The 27,546-nt window shown below is 40.6% G+C and overlaps 1 protein-coding gene across 1 annotated transcript; it reads right to left on the bottom strand.

Moving 5' to 3' along the window:
• Positions 1-914: 914 nt before the first annotated feature.
• Positions 915-25,996, bottom strand: MTNR1A (melatonin receptor 1A). The gene is made up of 2 exons (XM_027599223.1): positions 25,747-25,996; positions 915-2,030 (listed from the first exon to the last, which is right to left on the bottom strand). Exons 1-2 carry the CDS (start codon positions 25,970-25,972, stop codon positions 1,162-1,164), a joined length of 1,095 nt encoding a protein of 364 aa, XP_027455024.1. The 5' UTR covers positions 25,973-25,996; the 3' UTR covers positions 915-1,161.
• Positions 25,997-27,546: the final 1,550 nt, after the last annotated feature.

The raw sequence follows: 27,546 nt of genomic DNA, 5'->3' as shown, positions 1-27,546 counted from the left end.
CCAACTCTTTCTACTATATAATAGTTTTGTTGAAGAACTTTAAAACACAAGAAAACATGGCTCTAATTTCTGCAAAGCACTCCAGTAACAAACCTGAGAGTGGTTCTAAATAGCTTTTCTGGAGTAAACTAGAGCCATAGTTTATGAAACATAGTTTACCTGTGTATTTTTTTCTTCTCCTAGACTTTTAGAATTATTAAGGCAATCAAATACTGAAATGAATTATTAAAGAATATTGCTTTGAAATATCTATAAAAGAAAAACTATCTGGTTTAGATATTTACTTGTCCCAATAGATTATCAATCTAGGACACATTCAGCACTGTATCTAAGGATCTATAGCTCTTTGATTCTTTGTCAGTTTTAACTAAACTGATTAGATGACTTCATAAATTAACAGAGAACAGTTCAAAACAGTTTGTCAGTAACACGAATAATAATGATCTTCAGTGACAAAATAATAAAGCCAATGTCTAATAAAGTCAAATAGAGTTTTATGTTTCACTATTGTTTTCAAATACTATGGTTATTGACATCTGAAAAAGAGTTCCGTCATATACTTAGCTCTTTATCTAGTTGAATGTGCAACTTTTAATAGAGAGAGACCACATTTATGATCCTGACTATAGTTACCCAGTGCTACCGACTGCCAACAAGAAAACTTTGTTATGGTTGTTGCTATTATGTCAAGGTATTCCCTGGTTTATTTTCAGCCTTTCACTGTGTAATGAATCAATCATTCCACTTGTTTGTTTATAACTATGACACATCATTTGTTTTCCAATGAGAAATCTTCAAAAGGTGTAGGAAAAAAGCAATTATTTTGTGATACTCATTTGCAATAAAAGTTTGCACACTCTTTCTCCACTTGAATACATTTAGCATTTTTATTTAAAATTACTGCCCTGCCCCATCCCTGAACCATATTCTTGAATTAACATGTAACTCTCTATATGTTCTGTATTTCTTTTCATAAGCAGAATTAGAGACCTATTCAAAAGGCTGATAGCATATGAGCTCATAAACTAGAGGCAACCTCTTAGAAGTGCAAGTTTTCTCAACTATGCTGTGTTTCTAGGCATCTGTCAAGAAGGACGCAAACATGAAAATGAGTAAGACCTTAAGCAGTGTGTGTATATCTTGCCAGCAGTGCTTTGTATTTTAAACAGAGTCCACTTTTATTAGGTTATTGTTGGTCATTAATGGAGAGGGTTTGCACTTAACCCTATGTGCTACATCATTCGAACTATCCACAAAGAATATTCTGGCTGTACACAGTGAGACTATAATCCTTCTGTATTCCTTTCTGAAATTTTGGTTCAGTAGTCCATATATAATTGCATTGAGGCAGCTGTTGAAATATGCCATATAGTAACTGGCCACAAATAGCCACTCTGGGATCCTGGGCTCCATGCTGACAGGGTCTGAAGCCACAGCGAGACCAATAAAGTTGAGAGGAGCCCAACAAATGGCAAAAAGGACAAAAACCACAAACATGGTGACAAAATTCCTGAAGTCCTGTGGTTTCATTTTGGGTTTATTGTCAGGTTTCACCCTCCATCTGACCTGAAGAACCAGGATCCATATTCTTAGGTAACAGAAGATGACTATGGTCATAGGAACTATGAAATGGAAAACCACTACGGCTATGGTGTATGCTGAACTGATAGACTGTGCAAAGGTGCAGGAGTAGATCCTTGGGTCATACTGCAGGGTTCCGGTATGCAAATTGGGCATGACTGCCACGAGCGTCAGCATCCATATCAGGAACACGTGGCAGAGGGAATTCTTGTTACTGTACAGCTTGTCATACTTGAGACTGTGGCAGATGTAGCAGTAACGGTTAATGGCAATTCCAGTGATATTGAATATGGAGGCAATGACACTGAGACCCATCAGGAAGCCACTGATTTGGCAGTGCAAATAGCCCAGATTCCATCCATTGTTAAATATAGATGTCAGCACCAAGGGGTATGGGTAAACAGCCACCACCAGGTCTGCAACTGCAAGGCTCACCACAAATATATTTCCTAAAAGAGAAAGGTTTAGGAAGTACAGGTTATCACCAGTTTTATATGGATTGCATTGGTTTTCTTTCAAAGTTATTATTTTTTTTTAAAGAGCTGTTTCTGCACTGCCGGTAACCTGGCCTCACAGCCACTGCTATATTATAACTGAAATGGAGGCCGTTTTCATCAGGAAACAAGCCCACTGTTGCCCTTGTCAAATCAATTCTGTTCGCAAATTCCTGCATTCGTAAGACAAGGCATAGGCCATGTTCAAAACTGTTGTTTTTCAAACTATTTGGTTGCTGTTCTTGGACAGCAATGAATCCTTGACCCTTGGTACAATAGTTAAGAGAAAAAGCATTTTTTCATCGACTGTCTGGGCTAGAATATTGACTTCACCCCTTCCTAGCTGTCTAACTGGGACAAGTTATATTATCTCACCAAATGTCAATTTCCTCTTCTGTAAGATGGGGTAAATGATAGTACCCTCTTCATAAGGCTATGATGAGGACAAATTGAGGCAATCTGTGTCAAGGGCTGAGCAGCATCCGTCACATAAGTGCTCAATTAATGTTGGTATTCTACAACACTCTCACCTCAATCCAAAGGAGAAGGTAGCAATACTTCTAGATTTCATAAAGAACTTACAGTATAAAAATTAAACCCTAAATATTTTCTATGTTAATATGATAACACATTTGAAAGTATAAAAACAAGGAACTCTAATCAAATTTTCTAAGATAGTCTGCAAAGTATGTTCTTTACTTTTGTAGCTCATTTGCCTTTGTTTCTTACTATTCCTTCTGTCTTCAATGGCTCTTCTAATTTTTAAAATGCTACCCACTTTCCCAAATCCATCTTAAATGGAAATGCCTCTCTAATTTTTAAAATGCTACCCATTTTCCCAAATCCATCTTAAATGGAAATGCCTCAAGCCTTCACTTATTTGCCCAACTACATGGAAGACCTTCCTCTTTCACAGGCTTCTAAATCACTTTATTTAGACCACATTTAATTTAGATTAAATTGCCATAAATTTCAATAAAACCTTATTAAGTGCATTCAATAGGTACTGGATAAACAGGAAAGAACAGAGAGGGATCCTGTGATCCTCAAACTGAGAAAAAATTGAAAGAGAGAAAGAAGGGTAAGAGTATGTGTAGAAAAAGAGGTAGCAAGGAATGGAGTGAGCTAGGAACAAGTGGGGAGGAACATTCCAGGAGGAGTCACCATATATTTTGCCTTTTATTATATTTATTTGTAAACTTACGTTTCCTATATTTCTATACCATACTACCCTAAGAGTGTGTCCTGCGTGTAATCGGATCTTGAATAGTGGTTCCCAGTGAGACTTGCTCAGATGCTTGGTGGCAGATATTAAATTGTCATCTCCCAATATCCGAAATAAAACCACCTTGGTATTTGAGGTTCCTATTCGATTAATTTTATTCCACATCCCTCCAAAAATTGCAAAGAAATGAAGTAAAAGAGCAGTTGTGGCTAAAAAAAGGGAAGGTTTTGGCATATGGGTAGGAATTTCAGATAGATTGTTGTAAAAACAATTTCTTTGAAAACTGGTTACATGAGACCAAATGAAAGCAATAAAAACAAATTTATTTTTCCCCACAGAACAATTTCAATCACCAATGAAATATTTAAATTCCAAAGTGGGCTTGTTTTAATGAACTTTTAACTCAAAATGCATAATAATTAAAAAATACTTACATGAAATTCAGCTACAAATTATCATCGAAGCAGTCCATTTTTACCCAGAACGTCATGATGACGAACTGACATAGATTTATTTTTAGAGAGCTTAAAAATAAGATCAAAAACAATGTCATAGATTTCTTTCACAGCTTTAGTCCTCTGCTCCATTTAGTTTATGGCAATTATGCTTCTTTTTTGTTCAAGTCATTACATTAATTAAATCATTAGTTTACTTTTTTTTGAGCTAATCCCCTTTTACAAGTGTCTGGAGAAAAAAAAAATTAAGCCATAGACTCTACTACACAGATGTGGCTCTCAGGTAACTCAGGTGGAAGCTTTATCATATCTGTGGGGGGGTGTGGTGGGGAGGAGGAGGGATGATAAGAGTAATTAACTTCATCATGATATTATTACACATTATAAAATCATCTCTTCTACTTCAGCTCTGTGTACCTCCAGATAGATGGCGATCTACCCTTTTTACAGGCATCCAACAGTCCCTACAACCAGCACAGCAATGCATTCTGAAACTTAAAATAATTTCTGTTCGGGGCGCCTGGGTGGCTCAGTTGGTTAAGCAACTGCCTTCAGCTCCGGTCACGGTCCCAGGGTCCTGGGATCGAGCCCCGCATCGGGCTCCCTGCTCGGCGGGAAGCCTGCTTCTCCCTCTCCCACTCCCCCTGCTTGTGTTCCCTCTCTCGCTGTGTCTCTCTGTCAATTAAATAAATAAAATCTTTAAAAAAAAATAATAATTTCTGTTCGTGGCTAGCAATTCCTTTTCTGTTGGATTTACTTCCAGTCCTTACCGCAGAGGAATTATGGACTCCGAGGATGTTAAGATTGAGAGGAATATTAGTGATCATGCAGGATAATTCCTACTTTTTAGAGATGAGGAAAACAGAAATACAGAGTTAAATTGGATGAAGTCATATAATTAATGCAAGCCTGCAACAATGCTGTTTGTTGATGTTGCTCAGTGCACTTCCTTAAGAAAGTTCCTGTGGCCAGAAATATGTGAGTGTTGGATATTGGGCCCTCTGGCCAGGCAGGCCCGGGCTTAGAGCCTCTTCAGGCATAATTCCAAAAAGGCATCTTAGAACCAGAATGAGGGGAAGGGAAGGCCGTTCAAGGTCTGTCTTCTGGTAACAAGAAGAAACAGTTGACAGCCTCACAGTGACTAAAGACACAAGCAAATTATAAAATGCTGAGCAAACATTCATTCTGGTGAATAAAACCGTAAATTGTAAGGGAAATATGGCACAGATACGAATAAAATCAGTTATTATTAGATAGCTGAAAAGTTGCCTTGTCTAAACTGCTTCCTTCAGAACTAGTCCTGGGACTTTCCTCTGGGAATGACCAAAGCAAGGAGCCATTGCTTTTCTAGGTAGTTCTCTTCTTCTCACCATCTTCCCATACCTCAAGCCATTGTCAGTGCCCATGAGGGCAGTGCCCATCTGAGATGTCTTTCTCCCCCTCCAATAAGACCTGGCATCGAGTTATATCTTTAAACAGAATGCAGAGTGGATTTATATTGCACGGACTAAGCTGAAAGGATGTTTGAATGCAGGGCTCCAGGGTCATGTTCCCTAGCAGAGACAAGCTGCGTGAGATGTGAAGACGTGGAAGTGAAGGGCAGTCAGGCTCTCTCCGCCCTCCAAAGCTCGGTGTGCAGCACCAGGTACCATGGCGGCTCTGGCTCTTTGACTCCTATCCACTGGCCTACAGTGATGGTGGGGGTGAGGTGGGGGGAGATAGGGGGAGGTGCAGCGTGCCCACAGCTCTTGCTCCTGCTCTGAGCTCCACCCCAGCTTGGGGAAAGTGAGAGACTGGCAGGAATTCAGTTCATCCTCCTGGGTTCCAGTCCTTCCTCCAAGGTTCTCCTTGCTTTCCGTTTTGACATCCATCTTTTCTTTTTTTTTTTTTTTTAATTAATTAATTTATTTATTTATTCATGAGAGACAGAGGGAGAGAGAGAGAGGGAGAGAAGCAGAGGGAGAAGCAGGCTCCCAAGGAGCAGGGAGCCCGATGCGGCACTCGATCCCAGGAACCTGGGATCATGACCTGAGCCGAAGGCAGACGCTTAACCATCTGAGCCACCCAGGCACCCATCCATCTTTTCTTCTCAGCTGCCTTATCTATGGACTTGAGGCTTGTGATGGTTAATTTTATGTGTCAACCTGACCAGGTCATGGGGTGCTCAGAGAGCTGGTTAAACATTACTTCTAGGTGTGTCTATGAGCGTGTTTCCAGAGGAGATTAGCATTTGAATAGGCCTGGTAAAGTTGTTGTCCTCTTCATTGTGGTGGAGCATTATCCAACTCATTAAGGGATTGAATAAAACAAAAAAGTTGAAGGAAAGGGGAACTCACTCTCTCTGCCTACGTGGGCTGGATACCAGTCTTCTCAGCCTGTAAACTGTAACTGACACCATAGGTGCTCCTGGACCGTGGACCCCCAAGTGATGGTGTGATCTGAAAGATCTCTTATAGACTTTGTATTGTCTGAGCCACCAGATCATAAAGTTGGCATGCACAGCATCAAATAGAAGTGATATAGACAAAATCTGGCTCAAGTATATACTGATGGCACAAGTAAATTGCATGAGCAAGTGTCACAGATGCCCATGGCCCACATTCCTTCATCATTGCCCCCTTTTTCTCAGCCTGCACCTATGGCCTCATGAGAAGTCCCCTTTGGTCAGTTAATAAGGAAGAAAAAATCTTTTGGCATGCTTTACAGATGGGTTTTCATGATAGGCTGGTGCTGCCCAAAATTAGATGTTGTAGCACTAGGGACAAGGTCAAATCCAGAGACAAGGATAAAGGAAAATCCTCCTAGTGCAGAGAACTTTGAACAGAACTTCAAACTGGTTGTTCATTTTGCCTGGACAGAGCGACTGTCACAGGTACGTGTTTACATTGATTCATGGAGAGTGGCTAATGGTATAGCTAGACAGTCAAAGGTTGGAAGGAACAGGTTTAGAAAACTGGTAACACAGCAATCTGGAGAAGGGGTAGGAGCATACACCTCTCGGGATGGGCACTGAGTGTGAAGATACTTGTGTCCCATACGAACACTCATCAAAAAGCAACCTCAGTAGAAAAGAATTTGTTTTTGTTTTGTTTTGTTAGCAGAAGAGGATCTTAATGTCACAACCTGTGGACATTAATCTTTCCTCGGTCACCACTGTCCCTGACCAATAAGCTCACAAAGTTATCATGCAGCAGAAATTTAGAAATTACTAATGGGCCTAGCCACATAGACTACTACTCATGAAAATGATCTGGTTATAGCCACTGCTGTCCTGACGAATGCCCAACCTGTCAACAACAGAGACCAACACTGATATGGCACCATTCCCCAGGAATATCAGCCAGACAATGGTGGTAGATTGATTACATTGGACCACTTCCATCATCAAAGAGGAAGTACTTTGTTCTCAGTGGAACAGAAGCATATTCTGGATATGGATTTGCCTTTCCTACCCTTAATTATTCACCAATCTGACATCCATAGAATTACAAGGTCTTTGTTTATGATAAAAACATTGCTTCTGACTGAGGAACTCAATTTGTAGCAAGTGAAGCAAGGCATTGTGGTAGAATGGCTTATGAAGGTTTCGTTTCAGCACCAGCTGAATGAGCAGAGGGTAATGTCCCCCAGGGTGTAGTATGCGTTATAAATCAAGGACTGGATTCAGAGATCAGAAAATCAAGGGTGGGAATGGTCATTTTTCCTCTCACAATTATCCTAGTGACACCCTAGCAAAATATTTCCTTCCTGTCCCCACAACTAGGTTCTGTTGTTCTAAAGTCTTGGTTTCCAAGGGAGGAATGCTCTACCAAGAGACATATTAGTGGTTTCCTTAAACTGGAAGTTGAGACTGCCACCTGGCTACTTTGGACTCCTCATTCCAGGGAATCCATACACTAAGCATGGGGTCACTGTCCAAGTGGGGTGATTGATCCTGATTATCAAGGGAAAATTGGGTTGTTCCTACACAGTAGGAGCAAGGATGTATATGTCTGCAGTGCAGGAGCTCCCTCCCCTGGAGTGCCCCAGTACTGCCATGCCCTGTGATTAAAGCCAATGGAAAACGAAGCATCCCAATCCAGGCAGGAATGCCAATGTGCCGGAGCTTTAGGAAGGAAGGTTTGAGTCACCCAGACAGGCAAGAAATCTCTCTCCCCATCTCACACTGTACAAAGTTGGGGCCTTGAGTTTGTCTTCATCAGCACGTTTCTATGGCTCTAGCTGTCTAGTTCCTAATTTGGTAACAGTTGAATCTGTGTGATGATTTCACCTGAGGAGAATTCATTTCCTTGTGTGGGTTCCCCTCAAAACTCTGGCTGGGGGGTGCCCATTACTATGGCAAGCTGGTTTCTGGGTTGTTTCTCACATCCTGTGTCCTAGGCGTTGGAGTAGATGCTGCCCATACCTTTTCCAAGTGCCCTCTGCCAGGCTGGTGCACTTACTACTGAATTTTGATGAGTGTTGGGTGCTTCCATTTACTTGCAGCTGCCTCCTCCAGAGAATTGCCCTCAGTTGAGTAGACAATGAATGACCAGTTGACAACAGAGTAGAAAAGGCCAGTCCCTTCACCTTTAGTGGTTGCAACTTTGTGGTCAGATTTATAACCAGAGGCCTCGGCTTATTGGATCGGGCCAAGTCTAGGCTTCGCCTGAGATCCCATCCTTGCTTGACGCTTCCCCTGCCCTAGGCAGCTTCTCTCACCCACTACAGGTTTGTCCTGAGAGCACTCCCTCAATAAAGCATGAGTAGTGAAACTGCCACCTCCCTCTCAGGTTCTGTTTGTAGGCAACCTAAGGTGGACCTTCAGCTCTGTGATGAGCTTACGTGGTTTTCTAAAGTCACCCACTTCTTAGAATAAAAGAGGGACTACTTACTACGTTATCTTACAGAAACAAACCAACCAGCGGAAGTTCCAGACTTAAATGCCTTTTGGTCTTGCTTTTTAATCTTTTCGTCCTTGCTATTCGTACGCATGCTTCTAACATCAAACCAACATGTGACTCCACCCATATGCGTAGAAGTCCGTCTCCCTCTGAGACCTCTTGAGGTCCAGGGCTCTGACAGCACCGTGCCTGGCACACAGTAGGTGCTCAGGAATGGTTTGCTGGATGAACTTAAGTCTCTAAACTCCACTCATACAAAAGTAGAAATTAGTTGCTTTCTTTGCACTTATTTGCCAGGATGTTATTTTTTTTTTCAACAGGACAGGATTCATTCCTTCTTTCATTTTAGTCTGGACTTGAACTTGGAAAGCAAGATTAGAAACCCACGGAATTATTGTTCATAACTTAAAAAATAAAACCCTGGGATGCCTGGGTGGCACAGTCGGTTGAGTGTCCGACTCTTGATTTCAACTCAGGTCATGATCTCAGAGTTGTGAGATCGAGCCCTGCATCAAGCTCCACACTGGGCATGGAGTCTGCTTAGGATTCTCTCTCTCCCTCTTCCTCTGCCTTTCCCCCCCCACCACCACTCCACTCGCACATGCTCTCTAAAAAAAAAAAATAACAAAATAAATAAAACTCTGACTGTGCCTGAACTGTGCCCAGCATCAAACAGAGATAAAGACCAGTTTAAACAGGAAAACTTTGGCTAGTCTTGAAAACATTTTTCATGTGTTTTACATAGCAAATCCACAGACTCAGATCTAAAAAATTTGGCTTAAGGAAGAATCTATTTATTTTGTACATCAGAGCTCACAGGCAATGTCTTACATTCTTAAATTTCAAAGGACTATATTTGAGAAACTTGTCTTTGCAGATTGTTAGAGGCAACGCGGACCTTAAGTTTAGAAACAAACACATCTGCATTCAGATCCTGGCTATGACACTTGCTAAATGACCTTGGGTAAGTCATAGCTTCCCAGAGCCTCAATCTCTTAATATGTAAAAAATCAAGATAATAATAATAATGACCATGGTGAGGGGGCGCCTGGGTGGCTCAGTCATTAAGCGTCTGCCTTCGGCTCAGGTCATGATCCCCGGGTCCTGGGATCGAGCCCCGCATCAGGCTCCCTGCTCGGCGGGAAGCCTGCTTCTCCCTCTCCCACTCCCCCTGCTTGTGTTCCCACTCTCGCTGTGTCTCTCTCTGTCAAATAAATAAATAAAATCTTTAAAAAAAATAATGATGACCATGGTGAGGGTTTGAGAGAGTGCCTAGAACACCTTTGGCTTTGGATAATTACTCATTCCTTCTCTTCCACCGTGATGGAAACTACATGTCGTGCTTCTCAGAAGGCTCCTCCCCTGGTCAGATGGCCCCGGCTGGAACATCTCTCCTGGCAAGGGCTTGTCCCTCCCCTAATGCCTGTCCTCTGGCAGAGCTTTTCCTTTGGGGAATAAGCCTCTTCGTACCCTCCTGTCCTTCTCGCTATCAGCCCTTCCCTCTCCCTTCACACGTATCAGACAAGGCTGCCCCTCTGTTTCCTTCCCACCTATTTTAAATTTATCTTCCTATAATATCTGGGTTCTACCCACACCACGTTGCTGAAACTTCTCTCCGGTCATCAGTGCCACTCTTACTGAGCCTTCTCTCAGCCTTCATCCTCCTTAAAGTCCTGAAACATGATACCCTATTCATGTAACACCTGTCCGCATATTACCACCCTGTGTGAAGAGTGGAAGATACTACGCATGTGGTACTGAGCACATCTAAGAACCTCGCTCCGTTGCCTCCTTGACCCCAGTTGCCTCCCTGGCTCTTCGGTCTCTGTATCTCACTGTCTTCCCTGACCTACTCCCTAGCTTGGTGGTGACTCCCTAATACTGTAAGCATTGTTGATTTAGGGGTTGTCTTGACTGTTCTGTTACTGTAGCATATGTGCAATAAAAGAGGCTAAGAAAACTTCAGTATATAATAAACTAACACACATAACCCTATTGCTCTAGTTCAGTTTTCAGTCAATTTTTAAAAGTGTGAAATCCTACCAGGAATTCTCATTTTCTAGATCTGGTTACTCTTTTCTCAGAAGGGTTGTTTAGCGGGATATTTGTAATATGTAAATCTCCACATTACAGCCAGATTGATTCAGCCTTTCATCTAGAAGCTAAATACAAATTACTGATGTCTATAGGGAGCTTGGGAAGATGGCAGAGTAGGAGGACCCTGAGCTGACTGCATACCACGTTTACAACTAGATACCATCCACATCCAAGTCAGTACATCAGAGAGCAACCTGAAGGCTGCAGAACAGACTCCACAACTAAATATGGAGAAGTTGCATCTGAAAGGTTAGGAAGGTCGGAAAGGCAGAGAGAGGCTACCTGCAGGAGGGAGGGAGCTGCATATACGCAGAGGGCAGAGAAATGGGCCCTTGCAACAGGGAGCTCACTCGGGGAAAACTAATCTCCATAAGGTTTGGCTTTAAAACCAGAGGGGATGAATTCCATGAGTTTGTAAAACCAGTGAGACTTGGAGCCTGGGGCTTTAAAAGTCAGCCGATTCAGCACTGGGTGAGCCAGGAGGGCGAGTGATAGCCAGATGGCCACCCTTAAAGAGACAGCAGCCTGCATGAAGAGGCAACATAACAATAGCAGTTTATAGAACACTTGGGACAAACAGGAGAGATCTGTTCATATTAATTTTGGAGCATGTTGGGGGACTTCTTTGAAAACAAGGGAGCTGGCAGATGCCACTTTCCTCCTCTGCCCCCCAGCATAAACACAGAGCCACCTACAGGAGGCAGGGCTTCACACACATGTCTAGCTTCAGCAGAGGGCTCAAGGCAAATTTTATTAAAGCTGGGCACATGCCCTACCCCACCAGCAGGGCCACAGCTGCCACTGGGTCCAGCTGCTGCTGCATGCCTACTAGTGCATTCCCAGCCACTGTTGCACACGGTGCCCAGACACTGGGTGCATGGCTACCTCCACACACCATGCCCCATACCCAGCTGTGCACTCAGCATACAGCCGCTAGCCACCACTGTGCTTCAGTGGATCCAGCATAGAACTAGTGGCCCAATGCAAATTTTGCTAACACTGGTGCCCCACTCCCAAGTTCCCTGCAGACATGCACCCTCAGAGCTGGCCTGCCTGGCATGCACCCTCAGAGCTGGCCAACCAACAACAGGCAAAAAGCCAGTGCAGATTACTGCATGGAAAGGAAAAGTGACTCAGACACACTAGGACATAAGCAACACACTTAGGTCACTCTCCTAAAGGGCCAGGTTCTGGTGAACAGGGGACACTGCACTGCAGGGGACTCCAGGACCTCCTCTTCATAGTCACCGCCTTCAAAAGCAGTGTCGTAGCTGGCTTTCTTCACACAAAGAAACAGACACAGAGAGGCAGACAAAGTGAGGAAGACATGAACAGACTCTTCTCCAAAGAAGACATCCAGACATCATTGGTTTTTTAAATACCTAAACGTGTTAAACATTGTACTCTGCCTTAGAAGTAAAAATATATTCACCCATCTTAATTCTACCCAAATACTAAATAAAAAAGAGTTTATTGTATTTCCCATTATGTTATATTTAAAGCACAATGAACTTTAAGCTTAGCAATCCCATAATCCTTACAGTATTAGTAGTGTCCTAAATTAAAAAGTGAGGAAATGAAACAAGTCATTTGCCCAAGGTCATACCCATTGGATGGCAGAGTTACGATTTTATACCAGGTCCTTTGGTTCCAGAGCCCACATTATTCAAAGGGTACATATCACCCCAAAAACTTGAGTCTATAATAGAACTAATTTTCCATGGATAAGGATTATTTTGTATATAAAGTATATATAAAACAACTTTATGTATGTATAACCTTTATGTTGTATATAAAACAACTTTATATATGTATAATCAATATAAAATATAACCTGTTTTGTAAATAGGCTTTTTAAAAAAAACTTATGTGGTAAGCGGCACCTGGGTGGCTCAGTTGGTTAAGTGTCCAACTCTTGATTTTGGCTCAGGTTATGATTTCAGGGTTGTGAGATCGAGCACTGTGTCAGGCTCCACACTCAGAGGGGAGTCTGCTTAAGTTTCTCTCTCCCTCTGCCCCTCCCAAATAAATAAATAAATCTAAAATAAACCAGTTTGTGTTGTAAGAGAATATAATACCTATACACACAGCCCAAAAATGAAAATAGCTCAAGGTATTCCAAACAAAAATATAGGAAATAATTAAAGGTAAACTAATAGGATGAATTAGATAACAAAGGCATAAATGAAATTGAAACTATTTTTTAATTGGCAAATAAAGCTCTTAAAAGTAAAAATTAAAATTTAAGCCAAATCTTAAAATAAGAATGAATTAACTGGAATAGCATTTGTCTTGCCACAGAACTCTGTCCCAAGCTCCAAAATTATCCCAGACCTGGCACGGAGGAAACATTCAACAGGCATTTAAAAATAAAGGGGGGGGGATGAATGCATGAAGGATAAAAGCACATTATCATTTTCAAGATCACATAAGAGAGTTTTATATTTTGAAATGTGTTAAGAAAATTATAAAAGAGGAAATACTAGTTACTGATTAAAATATTTATCATCTTCCATTTAAGAAGTATGTGAGAAAATGTTTTAAAATTTAAGTTAGCGGGCTTGTTGTCAAACCTCCAAGTGGTATTTTTACAGGCTATATTACTTTCTTCAAAAGATACGGAGCCAATGTATTATTTGCCAATAGCTATGCTTTGTCTCCATTATTAACAATTATTTTGAAGCTCTCTCCTTGATTCTGCCCCATGTGTGAAGTAGCTTTCATATTTCCCTATTTATTACCTATTCTTTCATCCTGATATTAATACTAACATCTTTTGTGTATTTTTAATTTGAATTTTAGCTATACTGCAAATAAGTTTTTTAATTATTTTAAATTTTTTTACTTTTAATTGAAGTACAGTTGACGTATAATATAAGTTTCAGGTGTACAACACAGTGATTCAGCATTCACGTATATCACAAAATGCTCACCAGGATGAGCGTAGTTACCATCTGTCAGGCAGTATCTTTTAAAACAACTCATGAGTACTTCATCTACCAACCAAGTTTCAAATTTCTCTCAAAAAATTTTTCTGCTCATGTTTGTAGTCTTAAAACTTTGTATGCCATATCTTATTTTTTATTTGAAAATAAAAGAATTTTAAGTGCCTTAATTGAAAGTAATCTCTTTGAAAGTAGGATTCATGTTTTACACAAGCTTAGCACATTGTCTTGTATTTTGACAAACCAGCAAGAATTTGCTGACAATTTATATTCCATCTTATACTGTAGGTATGCAATAAATATTTATTTAAATGAATATTCAGTAAGCTCCAAAAGTGCTCCAAGATCAGAGCAGGTAATCATCCTTTTAAACCAGAAGCTCCACAACTCAAATTCAGTAAGTAGCCTGAAAAATATTCAGCACAAAGATTTGTTTTTCTTTTTCTTTTCCCTTTTTCTAAAACTAATGCCTTCAATGTGATTGCCAAAAGTGGATTGCTCTATAGAAGAATAGATCTTAGAGCACCTCAACCAGAAAATCCAGAATTTTATTCCCCAATTGTAGCATCATTGAATTTCACTGAAATTTCCTGAGATGTCACATAGAGCTGTCATGTGTCAGGTCAGCTTGGTTAGCCAACCTATCTGAAAGGTGAGAAAATTAGGATGCTGATTAAGGAAGCATCTTTAGACTCTTTAGGAGAGTGGATGATACTGATGATACCATGCAGAGTTCTGAGCATGAACAACTGCTTCTTTAAAAGCAGTTAATTGGGGCATCTGGGTGGCTCAGTCAGCTGAGTATTGGACTCTTGATTTCGGCTCAGGTCATGATCTCAGGGTCCTGGGATTGAGCCCTGTGTCAGGCTCCACACTCAGTGGGGAGTCTTCTTGAGATTCTCTCTCCTCCCTCTGCCCCTTCCCCTATCTGCTCACGTGCGTGTTCTCTCTCTCACTCTCAAAATAAATAAATAAATCTTTTAAAAAAATAAAAGCAGCTAATTGCCTCTGGTGGCCTAGAAAATCCTGAGAGTGTGTGTATTTCATTTTTATAAAATAGGACATTTCTGTCAGCTAGGCAACTTAAAACTCCTTAGGAAAAGGGAGGAAATTCAAGCCACCTTATAAAGACCTTAGTTTTCACCTCAAATATTCCAATTACCGTTTTTTTAAGGATACTAATAAAGAATGAGCAGAACAAGGTCCAGAGACTCTATAGAGATTTAAAATGACTTCCAAAGCAGATATTTTTCAAAACAGGTATTTTTTTCCATTGGAGGTATAGTTGACACACAATGTTACATTAGTTTCTGGTATACAATACAGTGATTCAGCAACTGTATATGTGATGCTGTGCTCACCACAAGTGTAGCTACCGTGCCTCCCCATACACCATTACAGTACCATTGGCTACACTACGCTGTACCTCCCATTCCCCCCACCCCCCTCCTCTCTGACAACCACCAGTTCTCTGTATTTATGGGTCTTTTTTTTTTTTTTTTAAGATTTTCTTTATTTATTTGTTGGAGAGAGACACAGCGAGAGAGGGAATGCAGGGGGAGCGGGAGAGGGAGAGGGAGAAGCAGGCTTCCCGCTGAGCAGGGAGCCCTACGCAGGGATCCATCCCGGGACCCTGAGATCATGACCTGAGGCGAAGGCAGACACTTAACGACTGAGCCCCCCAAGCGCCCCTATGGGTCTTTTTCTGTTTTGTTTGGTTTTGTTTGTTCTTTTTTTTTTTTAGATTCCACATATAAGTGAAATCATATTGTGTTTGTCTTTAACTTATTTCACTTAGCATAATATCCCCCTAGGTCCACCCATGTTGTCACAAATGGCAAGATCTTATTTTTTTTATGATTAATACTGCATTGTGTGTGTGTGTGTGTGTGTCTGTATATGTGTGTGTGTATATATATATATCCAGATACACTATATATTCTTTATCCATGCATTTGTCGATGGACACTTAGGTTGTTTCCACATCTCAGCTGTTGTAAATAATGCTGCAGTGAATATGGGGCATATATCTTTTCAGGTTGGTGTTTCTGTTTCCTTTGGATAAATATTCCAGAAGTGGAATTGCTAGATTATATGGTAGTTCCATTTTTAAGTTTTTGAGGAACCTCCATGCTGTTTTCTACAGCGGCTGCACCAATTTACATTCCCACCAACAGTGCACAAGGGTTCCCCTTTCTCCGCATCCTCGCCAACACTTGTTATTTCTTCTTTTTGATAATAGCCATCCCAACAGGTATGAGGTGATAGCTCAACCTCTAGCTCTGTTCTTCTTTCTCAAGATTGCTTTGGCTTTTGTGGCCTTTTTGTGGTTCCATACAAATTTTAGGATTATTTATTCTCGTCCTGTGAAAAATACTATGGTGTTTTGATAAGGATTGCATTGAATCTGTAGATTACTCTGGGTAGTATGGACATCTTAACAATATGAATTATTCTAGTCCATGAGCATGGAATATCTTTCCATTTGTGCCATCTTCAATTTCTTTAATCAGTATTTTATAGTTTTTGAAGTATAGATCTTTTCATCTCCTTGGTTAAGTTTATTCCCAAGAATTTATTCTTTTTGGTGCAATTGTAAATGGAATTGTTTTCAATTCAGATATTTTCAGATATTTTTCAAATCAGGTATTTTTGAAAAACAGAGCCATCAGGTGTTAGTAAGAACTAAATGCAGGAGGTGTAATTTAGGACATTTTACCTTTGCTTAACTTTCAGAACTGTCAAGAGAAAAATGATTGTGCTAAGCTCCATCTTATCTGTGATTAATTTAATGCTAAAAACTGCTACTTTCTTATGAGATGAATAGCTGGAAGATCCAAAGATCAGATCTAAATTTAATCATGTAGACCCCCAAATCAATTATGTATTTAGGAGTCTTAATCCACTGTCATAAGGTTTCCAAGCAATTCTGAGGATTGCTTTGGCAAATTTGGATAAAATTTAGAGTTCGATAATAATAAACTACACAGACCAGGAAAAAAGTCATGAAACTTTAAACAGTGGCTAAGAATGCAAGGGGAAAAAGTCAAGAAAATGCCTTTAAAAATAAAAAATTGCCTTGAATCAATAATTTCAAATCTCATGAAGAGCTATAGGAGGAAAATGTCAACAGTACTGACAAGAACTCTATCAGATTAAGTATTATATTAAACATTGACTTTGTTAGCATGAAATCATTTTCCAAGTCTGTACATACAGTTAGGTCATAACTTTTTGAATGGTAACATACTTGTCTGAGAAAGTTATTGCAGCTTCCAGAGCGGATTCATTTTAAATTAGAGAACAGCTTGGATATTGAAATAATCAGCCTCTCAAAGGCTGGATATTGAAACAGTCAGAATCTTGGTCCTACTTGCTGTGGAGAGAAAATGTTTATTATGAGAGGGAAAATGGTGACATCAGAGAATTTGTATAATTTCCATAATGCTGCAAAAGAGAATTAGATTCTGACTGATTTCACTTCTTACTGTTCGTATTGTCCACTTACTTAAAAAATACATTTAAAAAATAATAACATAAAAACTAATTATAGAATATATACTAATAACATAATACCATTATTTCTGTAGTGTTTTGCAACTTCAAAGCGATTGGTAGACAGGATGGGCAGAATCTAAACCCTGTGAGAAGAGTACCCCACTGGACAGATGGAGAAACTAAGACTTAGAAAGATTGAGTAACTAGATCCCACACATAGTACAAATAAAGGTATTGCAGATATGAAAGACTCAGCCTGGGTCTGATTTTAATTCCTGTACTCCTTCCACTGTCACACTGGGTTGTGTGCTGGAGTAAGAAATACTGATCATTTATCTGTGAATTTGGGGTTTTAGTTTTTTTTTATCTACCTGAGGAGGTTTTTATAAGGACGAATAAAACATAATGTGGGAAAATGCTTTGAAAACAGAATCACTCTGTGTACATAAATACAAAGCACTAGACATTCCAAATAAGAAGTTATTTTTCTACTTCATCTACAGAAATCAGATCAAAATAGCTGTCTGAAAAGTAAACCACAAACTACAATTTCACCAATTGCTTACTTTAATTTTCTCAAGTTTGAAAAATGTTTCAAACAAATCAATAAATTTTTTAAATAAAATTGGATGGAAAAATTAAATTCCTTTAACAATTTGGGTTAGGTTGATAAGGGTGCTATAAAATACTCATAATTTTAAGTGGAAATGTTCACCAAAAGATGACCAGTGGCTTTTGCAAAATCAGTTATGGACCAGAACAATTAAAAAAAAAAAAGACTTAAGTTTTATCTCAAAAGGTTAAGACTGTCAATGAATACAGCAGAGCAGATTGTTGAGGAATACTGTCTATCTGTTGTAATTGCTCATGCCCCAGAAGTGAGACCTTTGTCACAATTCTATTTACCTTATATCTGATGTCCATGGATATTAAGTGAATCACAGCAAAGCATTACTTACAGTAAGAAGAGACTATAGGATGCAAAATGAATCTTTATGAAGAAAGATTTTGAAAGGATAAACTGCCTTAATAGTATTGTCCAAAATGCATTTTCTTTTTCTTTTGGGATTTGGGCAATTGGTTCATATACAGATATTTTTTTTATGTTTTTGGCTTTAACGATCCCACAGAACACTGGTTTTTAAATCACCAGTAAATCATGTTACTAGTCACCTTTGGACCTCAATAGAGACATCGTGAATTGATTCTACAGGAGACATTGTCTGATTCTTTATTTTATAATGTGGTGAAGGGCTTATCTTCCATCCACTTTTGAACACCTAAGTGAGAGTGACGTGCTCACTCGAGTGAACCCCCCATGTTCTTTAGATGTGTGTCATCACAAACGGAATGGCCAGGCTGGCTGCCAATTTAGGCTGTTTCTCCTGAGTAGTTACATTTTGAAGGGGTCACTGCAGGCCTGGAAGAGCCCATCTGACCACAGGATCGCTCCCCCTAGGAGGAGTGTTCACTCACACACACCACACGTCAGCTCATCATCAGTGTCCCCACCTCATCCTACCCAAACTCACAAAAACTGCCTAAGTTCCAGAGGACCAACCCATTGCTTCTGTGTAGTTGGTTACTTCATTCTCTTCCAAGAAGGGAGAACTACATGGGAAATTTCTAAAACTTGCGTACATTTCTTGGGAAATAAAACAGGGAAACCAGATGTCTTTTCCTGCAGAGGTCTTTTTCTCTAGCAGATATGAGCCAAGTGACCCAGATAGTTTAGGACAAGTGAGGCACAGTTTCATAAGCACACCATTTCCTAGGTTTGTGATGTCTGTCATCACTGCATGTGTCTGTGTCATTGTACCCACAGTTCTTACTGCTAGTCACTTTCATTGCGTTCTAATCTCCAACTCCATAGTGAGTTTAATAATCATGTAAACACAAGGATACCAGAATCAAAAAGGACTCCAGATTTTGTCCAACCCCATTATTTTAGTGATGTGAAAACAGTCCAGGGAGATGATGATTTATCTGCAGTCGCAAATCCATTCAGTAAAGATCTGGAGTCCAGTTTCTGGATCCATTCTCTCTACAAACTCCTCCCACACTTCCCTGGAGGATCTGGTATGTTTGTCCCCAACACAGGAGCACTCGACTGTGAGCAAATGGGTATACTTATACTTGTTTCCACCCCATCTCTGATGCTAAACCCACTCTATCATCATGTCTTGCCCCTGAGTTCTGTCCTGACATTTCTAAGTTAGGAAAGGAAGCTTCTACCTGTCCCTTCCACACCACTCTTCCTCATTCTCACAGGATCCCAAAAGGGTCAGAACTTAGAACAGGGCAGCTTGATTTCAAGAGCTCATGAATGTCCTATGACCCAGCAATTCCAAATATTATTTCAGCCATATTGTTGGTTTGAATAATTTTCTGAGCCAGCCCTGAAGCCAAATACCGTATCATATATTCTTTAAGACACTTATAAGTGAACTTCTAGAATAAAATATGTTTGTAAGTTTGGGACTATCTTTTTTGCTGATGCACAACAGACACAATTAGGAAACATACATATGTGACCTCTACTAAGAGATCAAATCTAATGATGGTGATCAAAAGGTATTGAAGAACAGGGACTAAGAAACAATGGGGAAGAAGAAAAGAGAAGGCAAAGGAAGAGAAGGAAAGAGAGCAAAGAGAAAATGAAAGCCAGGATATGGTGAACAGAATGGCGAAGGGCTCCGTCAAGGCAGCTATGAGGACATTCACTGGGACCTAGCCTGGGGTACGAGTGACCAGATGGTGAGAGTGGCCATGGGTCATGGAGAAGGCAGTGAGCCTCTGCCTTTAGTATCGAGCAATGGCTACAGAGAGAGAGAGAGCCAAGTTCAATGCAGACAACCATCTGCTTGCGGTTGGTAAAAGAGAAAAATGGACATGGGTGGTTTCCAGTACTTAGATTGGGCATAAGTTCTCGTTCAAGTTGTGAATAATAATACTACCAACTAGCAACAGCCTCATTTCATTTCTCAGAAGTGATGGTCACGTGTACATACATAGGGAAAAATACATCAAGCAGGGTCTTTGTTTTGTGCACTTGACTGTGTTATGCCTCGATTTAAAAACAGCCTTTTTTCAGTAGGCAAGCATGCCTGAGACTATAACATCTTAAAAATAGCCCTGGGGTGTCCCTCAGATCTCTGAGACCCTAAGTCCATGTTGTCTCCATACTCTCTGCAGCTTCTCTGAGTAGAAATGCAGGATGGAGAGAGAGAACACTCAGTGTAGGCCTGAAAGAAACAAGGGCAAGCATTTTTGCAGCTAACAAGAGTTACACTCAAGCACGTAAACACAGTGCTGACGCTCCAGTCTTATGGTCATTCTGGGGAACTTTTTATATTATTTTATTTTTTTACAATACTGAGAGTCTACCCCACTGTGTACCAGATTTAAAAATAATAAACTACTTTAGATAGGTAACTTTCTAAAATCTTATGGCCCTGTCTTCTTAAAAAGAACACACTGGATGTGACTGGACTTTCCTTGAACGCTCAGGATCACAATTAATAAATACATTATTGGACTATGTGTTTTCAGGAGCAGTTAATGGTGAGCAGTTATTTGCTTTACAACTTGCCTCCCAAAGGTTGTGCTTGTTTTTAAGACCTGCTTTTAATGAGTCTATTTCAACCCATGCTGTTTGCCACATGTGCTGTTCCTTTAAATGTGTCAGTCATCCTCCTAATATATGACAATCTGGACACTAGGCTCACTCTGTAGGGTGCTCTAAAAACAAATCAGCTATGGGAGAAAGCCTGTTATTTTTGCTGATTTTCATTTATTGGCTGTATTCTAGATAGGTTCGATTGCCAGATAATTGAATTTTGAATAGAATAGAATAAATAGAATTTATTTTTTTAGTAAAAGTTTTAGTTAAGCATGATGTACATAGAGAAAAGTACACAAATCATAAGTCTACAGTTCAACTGTTTTTAACAGATTTCAACAACAAAAAAGGTTGTTTGGGAGTGCCTGCGTGGCTCAGGCTGTTAAGCTTCTGACTCTTGATTTCAGCTCAGGTCATGATCTCAGGATCCTGGGATTGAAGCCTGTGTCCAGCCCCACTTCAGGCTCTATGCTCAGTGGGGAGTCTGCTTGAGATCCTCTCTTTCCCTCTCCCTCTGCCCCTCCCCACGCACACTCTCTGGCTCTCTCTCTAAAATAAATAAATACATCTCTTTAAAAAATTAAAGTTGTTTTTGGGACACCTGGATGGCTCAGTCGGTTAGGCGCCTGCCTACAGCTCAGGTCATGATCCCAGGTTCCTGGGATGAAGTCCCACATCGGGCTCCCTGCTCCACTGGAAGCCTGCTTCTCCCTCTGCCTCTGCTCCCCCTGGTTGTGCTCTCTCTCTCTCTCTCTCTCTGACAAATAAAATCTTTAAAAATAATTAAAGTTGTTTTTAACATACCTTTGTTAGGTATACCTAGGAGAAAAGAGCACATAACATTACCTACTTTGTCCTTTTCAAAATATGCATCATTTTCCATATGCAAAGTATTTTTCCCATATGTGTGAGGCTAAGAAAATAGATATTTTCTCTATCTGACATATGTACAAAATAGAGGCTTGGATCACTGATTTCTCAGATCACAGAGTAGAGAACAAGGATATTACTCCTAGTATTCCAGTGCAGGAATGTTCCCATTACTGTTGTAATGAAATTTACTCAGAAGGAGCAAATATGGTAGTATCAATATCTGGTATCAAAATGAGCAGACATTCTGCCATCACCTAAGAGCCTGGTGGGTGTTTGAAACCTTGTCTTCTCTGATTGACCAGTGCCCCTGACATACAGCTCTTAAACATTTTGTATTTCTTCTCTGGGGAGTCGAATGTCAACATGCTCTCTTGAGGGAGGGTGGGGGCATAAGTAACCCTACCATTATACCAGATCTCCAAAAGAAATTTCACAGCTTACGATGCCTTAGCATTCTTATTTCCTTATATCATTTCTTCTGTTCTCTTCTTTGCATCTTTTATCCCTAATGCCAACACAATAATTTAACTGAAAGGGAAGGATTGAACAATCGTAAGAACTTTCGATAACCATCCCAAAACTCATTGGAATCCGCTATTTCTCTCCCTGTTTCAAATTACCATCCATTCTAGAAAGCCTCACATGGTTTGAATTGGAATGGTGAAACATCTGAATAAAAAGTCCCAATTATACAAATATGAAAGTTCAAAAGCTTCACAAACTAAAGCTCATTCCAAGTCTCCCATTAGCTACAGAAAGGCATTTTATAGACTGCCCTGCTGAAAAATTGCTTAGCACATAACAGAATACAAAATACAAAGTAGTGTGGAAGGTGCATTTTTTACCATTCTTTTTCATAAAGCAGAAGAAGTAGAATTATTTTGGGCATGTGAATATTTTTTTTTTAAATGAAAGTTCCTGCAAGATTCAAACTTTCCAAGTGCTGCAATTGTTGCTACTAACAGAGCAGAATGAGCTCTAGGGACAAGCTCTGTGTATTTTAACCCACCACTTAGGGGATGTAGGACCAATCTTTGTCTTCAGTTCCTCCTTTGTGAAGAGGCTCACAGTGGCATTTCCCACCACAGGGCTTCCCCGAGAATTCAGTTAACATAGCCTTTAGAACTGTGTCTGGCCTGCAGAAAACTGCTTCTAGTGCCAGAAGGAAAGGAGCCTCTTTTTTGTTTGTTTTTACAAGGAAACAAAGGAATGCATCGGACAGGTCAAAGCAAAAGTCCTATTATCAAATCCTAATCTAAGGAATTAAAATAAGCAGTAATGCAACATGGAGATTGCAAAGCAGATTAACCTGTCATAATAGAGCCAGCTCTCCCGGACCCCAGAGATAGAAGGTACAGTGGACATTGGCAAGAAATCAGCCATGATGAAAAAACAGGCTTTCCCCACAGCTTCGCTCCTGGGTATGAGACAGATAATTCTTTTTTTTTTTTTAAGATTTTAAGTAGTCTCTCCACTCATCGTGGGGCTCGAACCCACAACCCCAAGATCTAGAGTCGCATGCTCCACCCACTGAGCCAGCCAGGCGCCCCAAGACAGATAATTCTTATACCATGCTCCTAGCACTGTGTTCTCTCCTACCTTCTTTTTCTTTTTTTCACCCAATGTGTTTAAACTAGACCAAAAGCAAAACCAATTCACCCATTTCTCTCATCAATCTATATCTATGAGCTTGTTTTTCTATTTTCTTAGATTCCACATCTAAGATTATATGGTATTGGTCTTTCTCTGATTGATTTCACTTAGCATAATGCCCTTAAGGTCTATCTGTGTTGTCACAAATAGCAAGATTTCATTCATATATATATATAAGCTCTTTATGTATGTATGTATATTTATGTGTTCATATATGTATGTGTGTATGTGTATATATATATATATATATATATATATTACATTTTCTTTATCCATTCATCTGTTGATGGACACTTAGGCTGTTTGTGTATCTTGACTATTGTAAATAATGCTACAGTGAACATGGGGGTTCAGATAGCTTTTTGAGTTAGTGTTTTTGTTTTCTTTGAATAAATACCTAGAAGTGGAATTCCTGGCTCATAGGGTAGTCTCCTGGTTTTAATTTTTTGAGGAACCTCCATATTGTTCCACAGTGGCGGCACCAGTTTGCATTCCAGCAATTTACAACAGTGCATATGGGTCCTCGCCAACACTTGTTATTTCTTCTTTTTGATAATAGTAATCTGATGGGTGTGAGGTGATAGCTCATTATGGTTTTGATTTGCATTTCCCTGATGATGAGTGATATTGAGCATCTTGTCATGTACCTATTGGCCATCTGGATGTCTTAAAAAAAAAAAATGTCTATTCAGGGGCGCCTGCGTGGCTCAGTTGGTTGAGTGGACAACTCTTGATTTCGGCTTGGGTCCTGATCTCCGGGTCCTGGGATTGAGCCCCTGAGTCCTCTGCACTCAAGCAGGGAGTCTGCTTGAGGATTCTCTGGCTCTCTCCCTCCACTCTTCCCCCGATTCAAGTGCACTCTCTCCTCTCTCTCAAAAAAAAAAAAAAAAAAAAAAAAGTCTATTTAGATCTTCTGCCCATTTTTAAATCAGATTTTTTTTTGCTGCTGAGGTGTGTGACTTCTGCATATATTTTAAATATTAGCCCCTTATCAAATGTGATTTGCAAATATCTCCTCCCATTCAGCAGGTTGCCTTTTCATTTTGTGGATGGTTTCCTTTCCTGTGCAGAAACTTTTTAGTTTGATGTAGTCCCACTTCTTTTTGCTTTTGTTGTTTTGGGTTTGGTGTTAGATTTAAAAACTCATCACACAGACTGTGTCAAGGAGCTTACTGCCTATGTTTCTTCAAAGAGCCTCTTCTTTGGTGTTAGATTTAAAAACTCATCACACAGACTGTGTCAAGGAGCTTACTGCCTATGTTTCTTCAAAGAGCCTCTTCTTGAAGGCAGAATTCCTCTAGATTAAGCCAATCATATATGAAATGAGGTTATTAAATGGACTAACTCAAAATCAGTTCATGTTAGCAGGTGACAATGAAGTTACTTCTTAAGCTACTCACTGTCCAAAGCATTAAAAGGAAAAGGGGGGCCCTCCTGGGAGAAAGCTAAAGAAAATCACAGCATTGATCAACTAACTACCTTAGAACAACAACAACAACAACAAAAAATACTGCTTTTGACAAACACGAGTGCATGGTTCTTCCCCCTTGTCACCCCCACCTCCAAAATGTCAGCTTCTAAATAACTAGGCACCTAATCATCTCTTAAAGATCTGAACATCCAGTGTCCTATGGAAAATCATCCCTGGCCTCCCACCCAAGAGAAACCAATTTCAATTCATTGCTTGGAGGATAAAGTAAGTTTAACTCAAACACAAAATTAGTTTTAGTAGTATATTATATGTAAATATACTCTTTACTGTAACATTTTTATTTTTAAAATGGAAACTTGTTTAACTTGGAAGAGTAATAATCATGCTTAGGGGCCTTGGGAGTCTTTTTAAATTGCACGCTTCAAACTGAAAACTACCCCTGACAACAAAACCAAAGTAAAGCTGCTCATTTCACAGGCTTATTATTGTCTCCTATTTTAACCAAGTTGGGGGAAAAATTATATGTAAAAGCAAGCAGCTGATAAGTTCATTGATCTGATTTGGAAGGACTTCTTGAACTTTCAGCAACCTGTATCTGATGTCTCTCAAGCTAATAAACCTCAGAAATTGATCATTGTACAGTGAGGTTTTCCCCTAAAATAAAGAGAACCTGACTCTGGCAAAGTGTTCTACCCCTTAGGGACTTAAGACTTCTAGTTTCATTGTGGGAGGTGGCAGGAGGGAAAGAAAAAAAAAAAAAAACTTACACAGGTTAAAGGAAAAGGAAACTCACAGGCTTCTCCCTGTGGTGGGAAAAAGAACTCAAAGTTCCCAGTTTTTTTTTTTTTTTAAGAAAAGTCACTTTTTTAGAAAAAGCTAATTGACAGCTGAGGAGAGGGTTGTGTTCTGGAAATTGGCCCCGGAAAGGCGGGGAGGCGGCCGCCGGGTGAACGTTGGGTGCTGCCCGGCCCCGGGAGGGAGCCCCTACCTGCGTTCCTCAGCTTCTTGTTCCAGCACACGGAGAGGATGACCAGGAGGTTGCCCAGGACGTCCACCACGATGGTGAAGATGAGGATGAAGGCAAGCGTGCAGGCCACCCACGAGGGTCGCGGCCCCGCGCTCTCCCCACTGCCCGGCGCCCCCTGAGAGGCATTGAGCAGCGTGCTGCCATTGCCCCTCGGGGTCCCTCCCGGCGCACCCCACCGCCCGGCCATCGCGCTCTGGGAGCGCAGCGCCACCCCTTTCACCACGGCTTATGGCTCTCCGCACCTCTCCCCGCGCCTACTCCGCATCGCAAGTGCTCCTTCGCCGCCGCCCTGCCCCCTCCACCTCCTGCCCGGCGGCGGGACTCTGCACCTGCAGCCCCAGCGCCGCCCGGTGACACCTGGCATCCTCCTGGAGGTTTCTCGGCCTTGGGGCTCCCTGTCCCATCCCCGCAGCCCGTGCCGACAGCACCCCCGCGCGGGGTGCCTGCACCGTGCGCCGCCTGCGCTCTAGCCGGGCAGTGAGTCCAGGGGAGCCAGAGGTGAAAGAAATCAGGGAATTTTCTCAGGAATTGCACCACTCCTGGAATGGAAATCATTCCCTCCCCGCCCCCCCGCCGCCCCACCCCCACCCCACGGACTGCAAAGGCCAGCCAGAATTTTCATAATCTTCCCCGCAAAGCTACTTTTCTTTTGATATTTCTTGAACGCTGTCCTTAAAATTTTAGTATGCCAACTATTTTTCAATTAAAATAAAAATAAACTTTCCAATTTAAAAATTCCAAGTTCTTGTCCTCAACCTCTGTGCATGCCCCTGGTTGCTTCCCCAAGTAATCAGAAGGAGAATGACACTTGAAATGTCAGCGTGAAATGACAGAGGAGTCCACTGGGCAGGCAGATTCAAAGCAACTCTAAACTTTTTATTTCGATTTCAAATGTCAATGGATTGAATAGTTTCAAAGTAGCCACAGTCTTGCTTCAACACCCAACACAGGCAGATATTCTCTAGCAGATTTCTTCCAGGAGTAGTACAGATCTGAGACACCTTTAGCCACCACACCCTGCTCGTTCTCCCAGTAGGCATCCAGGCTTATCTCCTGCTCCCTTTCCCCCTCCTCTCCCCCTTTTTTATGAACTGAAGATCTTTTTAATATGGACACCAACACACTCATCTGTTTAAAACATGTACATGTTAACCCAACGCATATATTCAGATAAGTTTAAAAACTCCACAATGCTAATAAAAAACTAGTACTTATATACGCAAATTTGATATAAATGACACTTTTTGAGGCTTTTTTTTACTTTTTATTTACAATGCCCTCTCTATTTTTTTAAAATAATAGCTTTATAGAGATACATTTCACATGCCATACAATTCGTCCGTTGTTGGATTCAGAGTCATGTGATCATCATCATAATCAGTTTTAGAACATTTTCATTACCCCCCCACCGAATTCAGTATCCATTGGCTATTACTCCCCATTTCTTCCCAGCCCTCCCTGACCTAGAAAACCATTTTCTGTCTCAATGGATTTGCCTATTCTGGACATTTCATATAAATGGAACCCTACAATATGTGGTACTTTGCGACAGGCATCTTTCACATAGCAAGATGTTTTCAAGGTTTGTGGATGGTGAAGCATCTATTGGTACTCCCTCTTGTTTATCACCACGTGATACTCCATTGTATGGATATACCACATTTACTTATCTGTCCATCAGATGATGGACATTTGTTTCTACTTCTTTGGCTATTAACAGCAAACATCAGTTTTGCCACCTTGAGAACTTTATGTGGTGAA

Source organism: Zalophus californianus, chromosome 2, assembly GCF_009762305.2.
Source record: "Zalophus californianus isolate mZalCal1 chromosome 2, mZalCal1.pri.v2, whole genome shotgun sequence".
Classification (NCBI taxonomy): domain Eukaryota; kingdom Metazoa; phylum Chordata; class Mammalia; order Carnivora; family Otariidae; genus Zalophus; species Zalophus californianus.
The sequence above is the reverse complement of the archived record's forward strand: the minus strand, read 5'-3'. Positions and strand labels throughout refer to the sequence as shown.

What these genes read in the sequence shown, in the direction of transcription:
- MTNR1A (XM_027599223.1), bottom strand. Translation starts at nt 25,972, where the DNA reads ATGGCCGGGCGGTGGGGTGCGCCGGGAGGGACCCCGAGGGGCAATGGC. An exon ending in CAAGAAGCTGAGGAACGCAG is followed by an intron (nt 2,031 to 25,746) that starts GTAGGGGCTCCC and finishes TTTCTCTTTTAG; the next exon opens with GAAATATATTTGTGGTGAGC.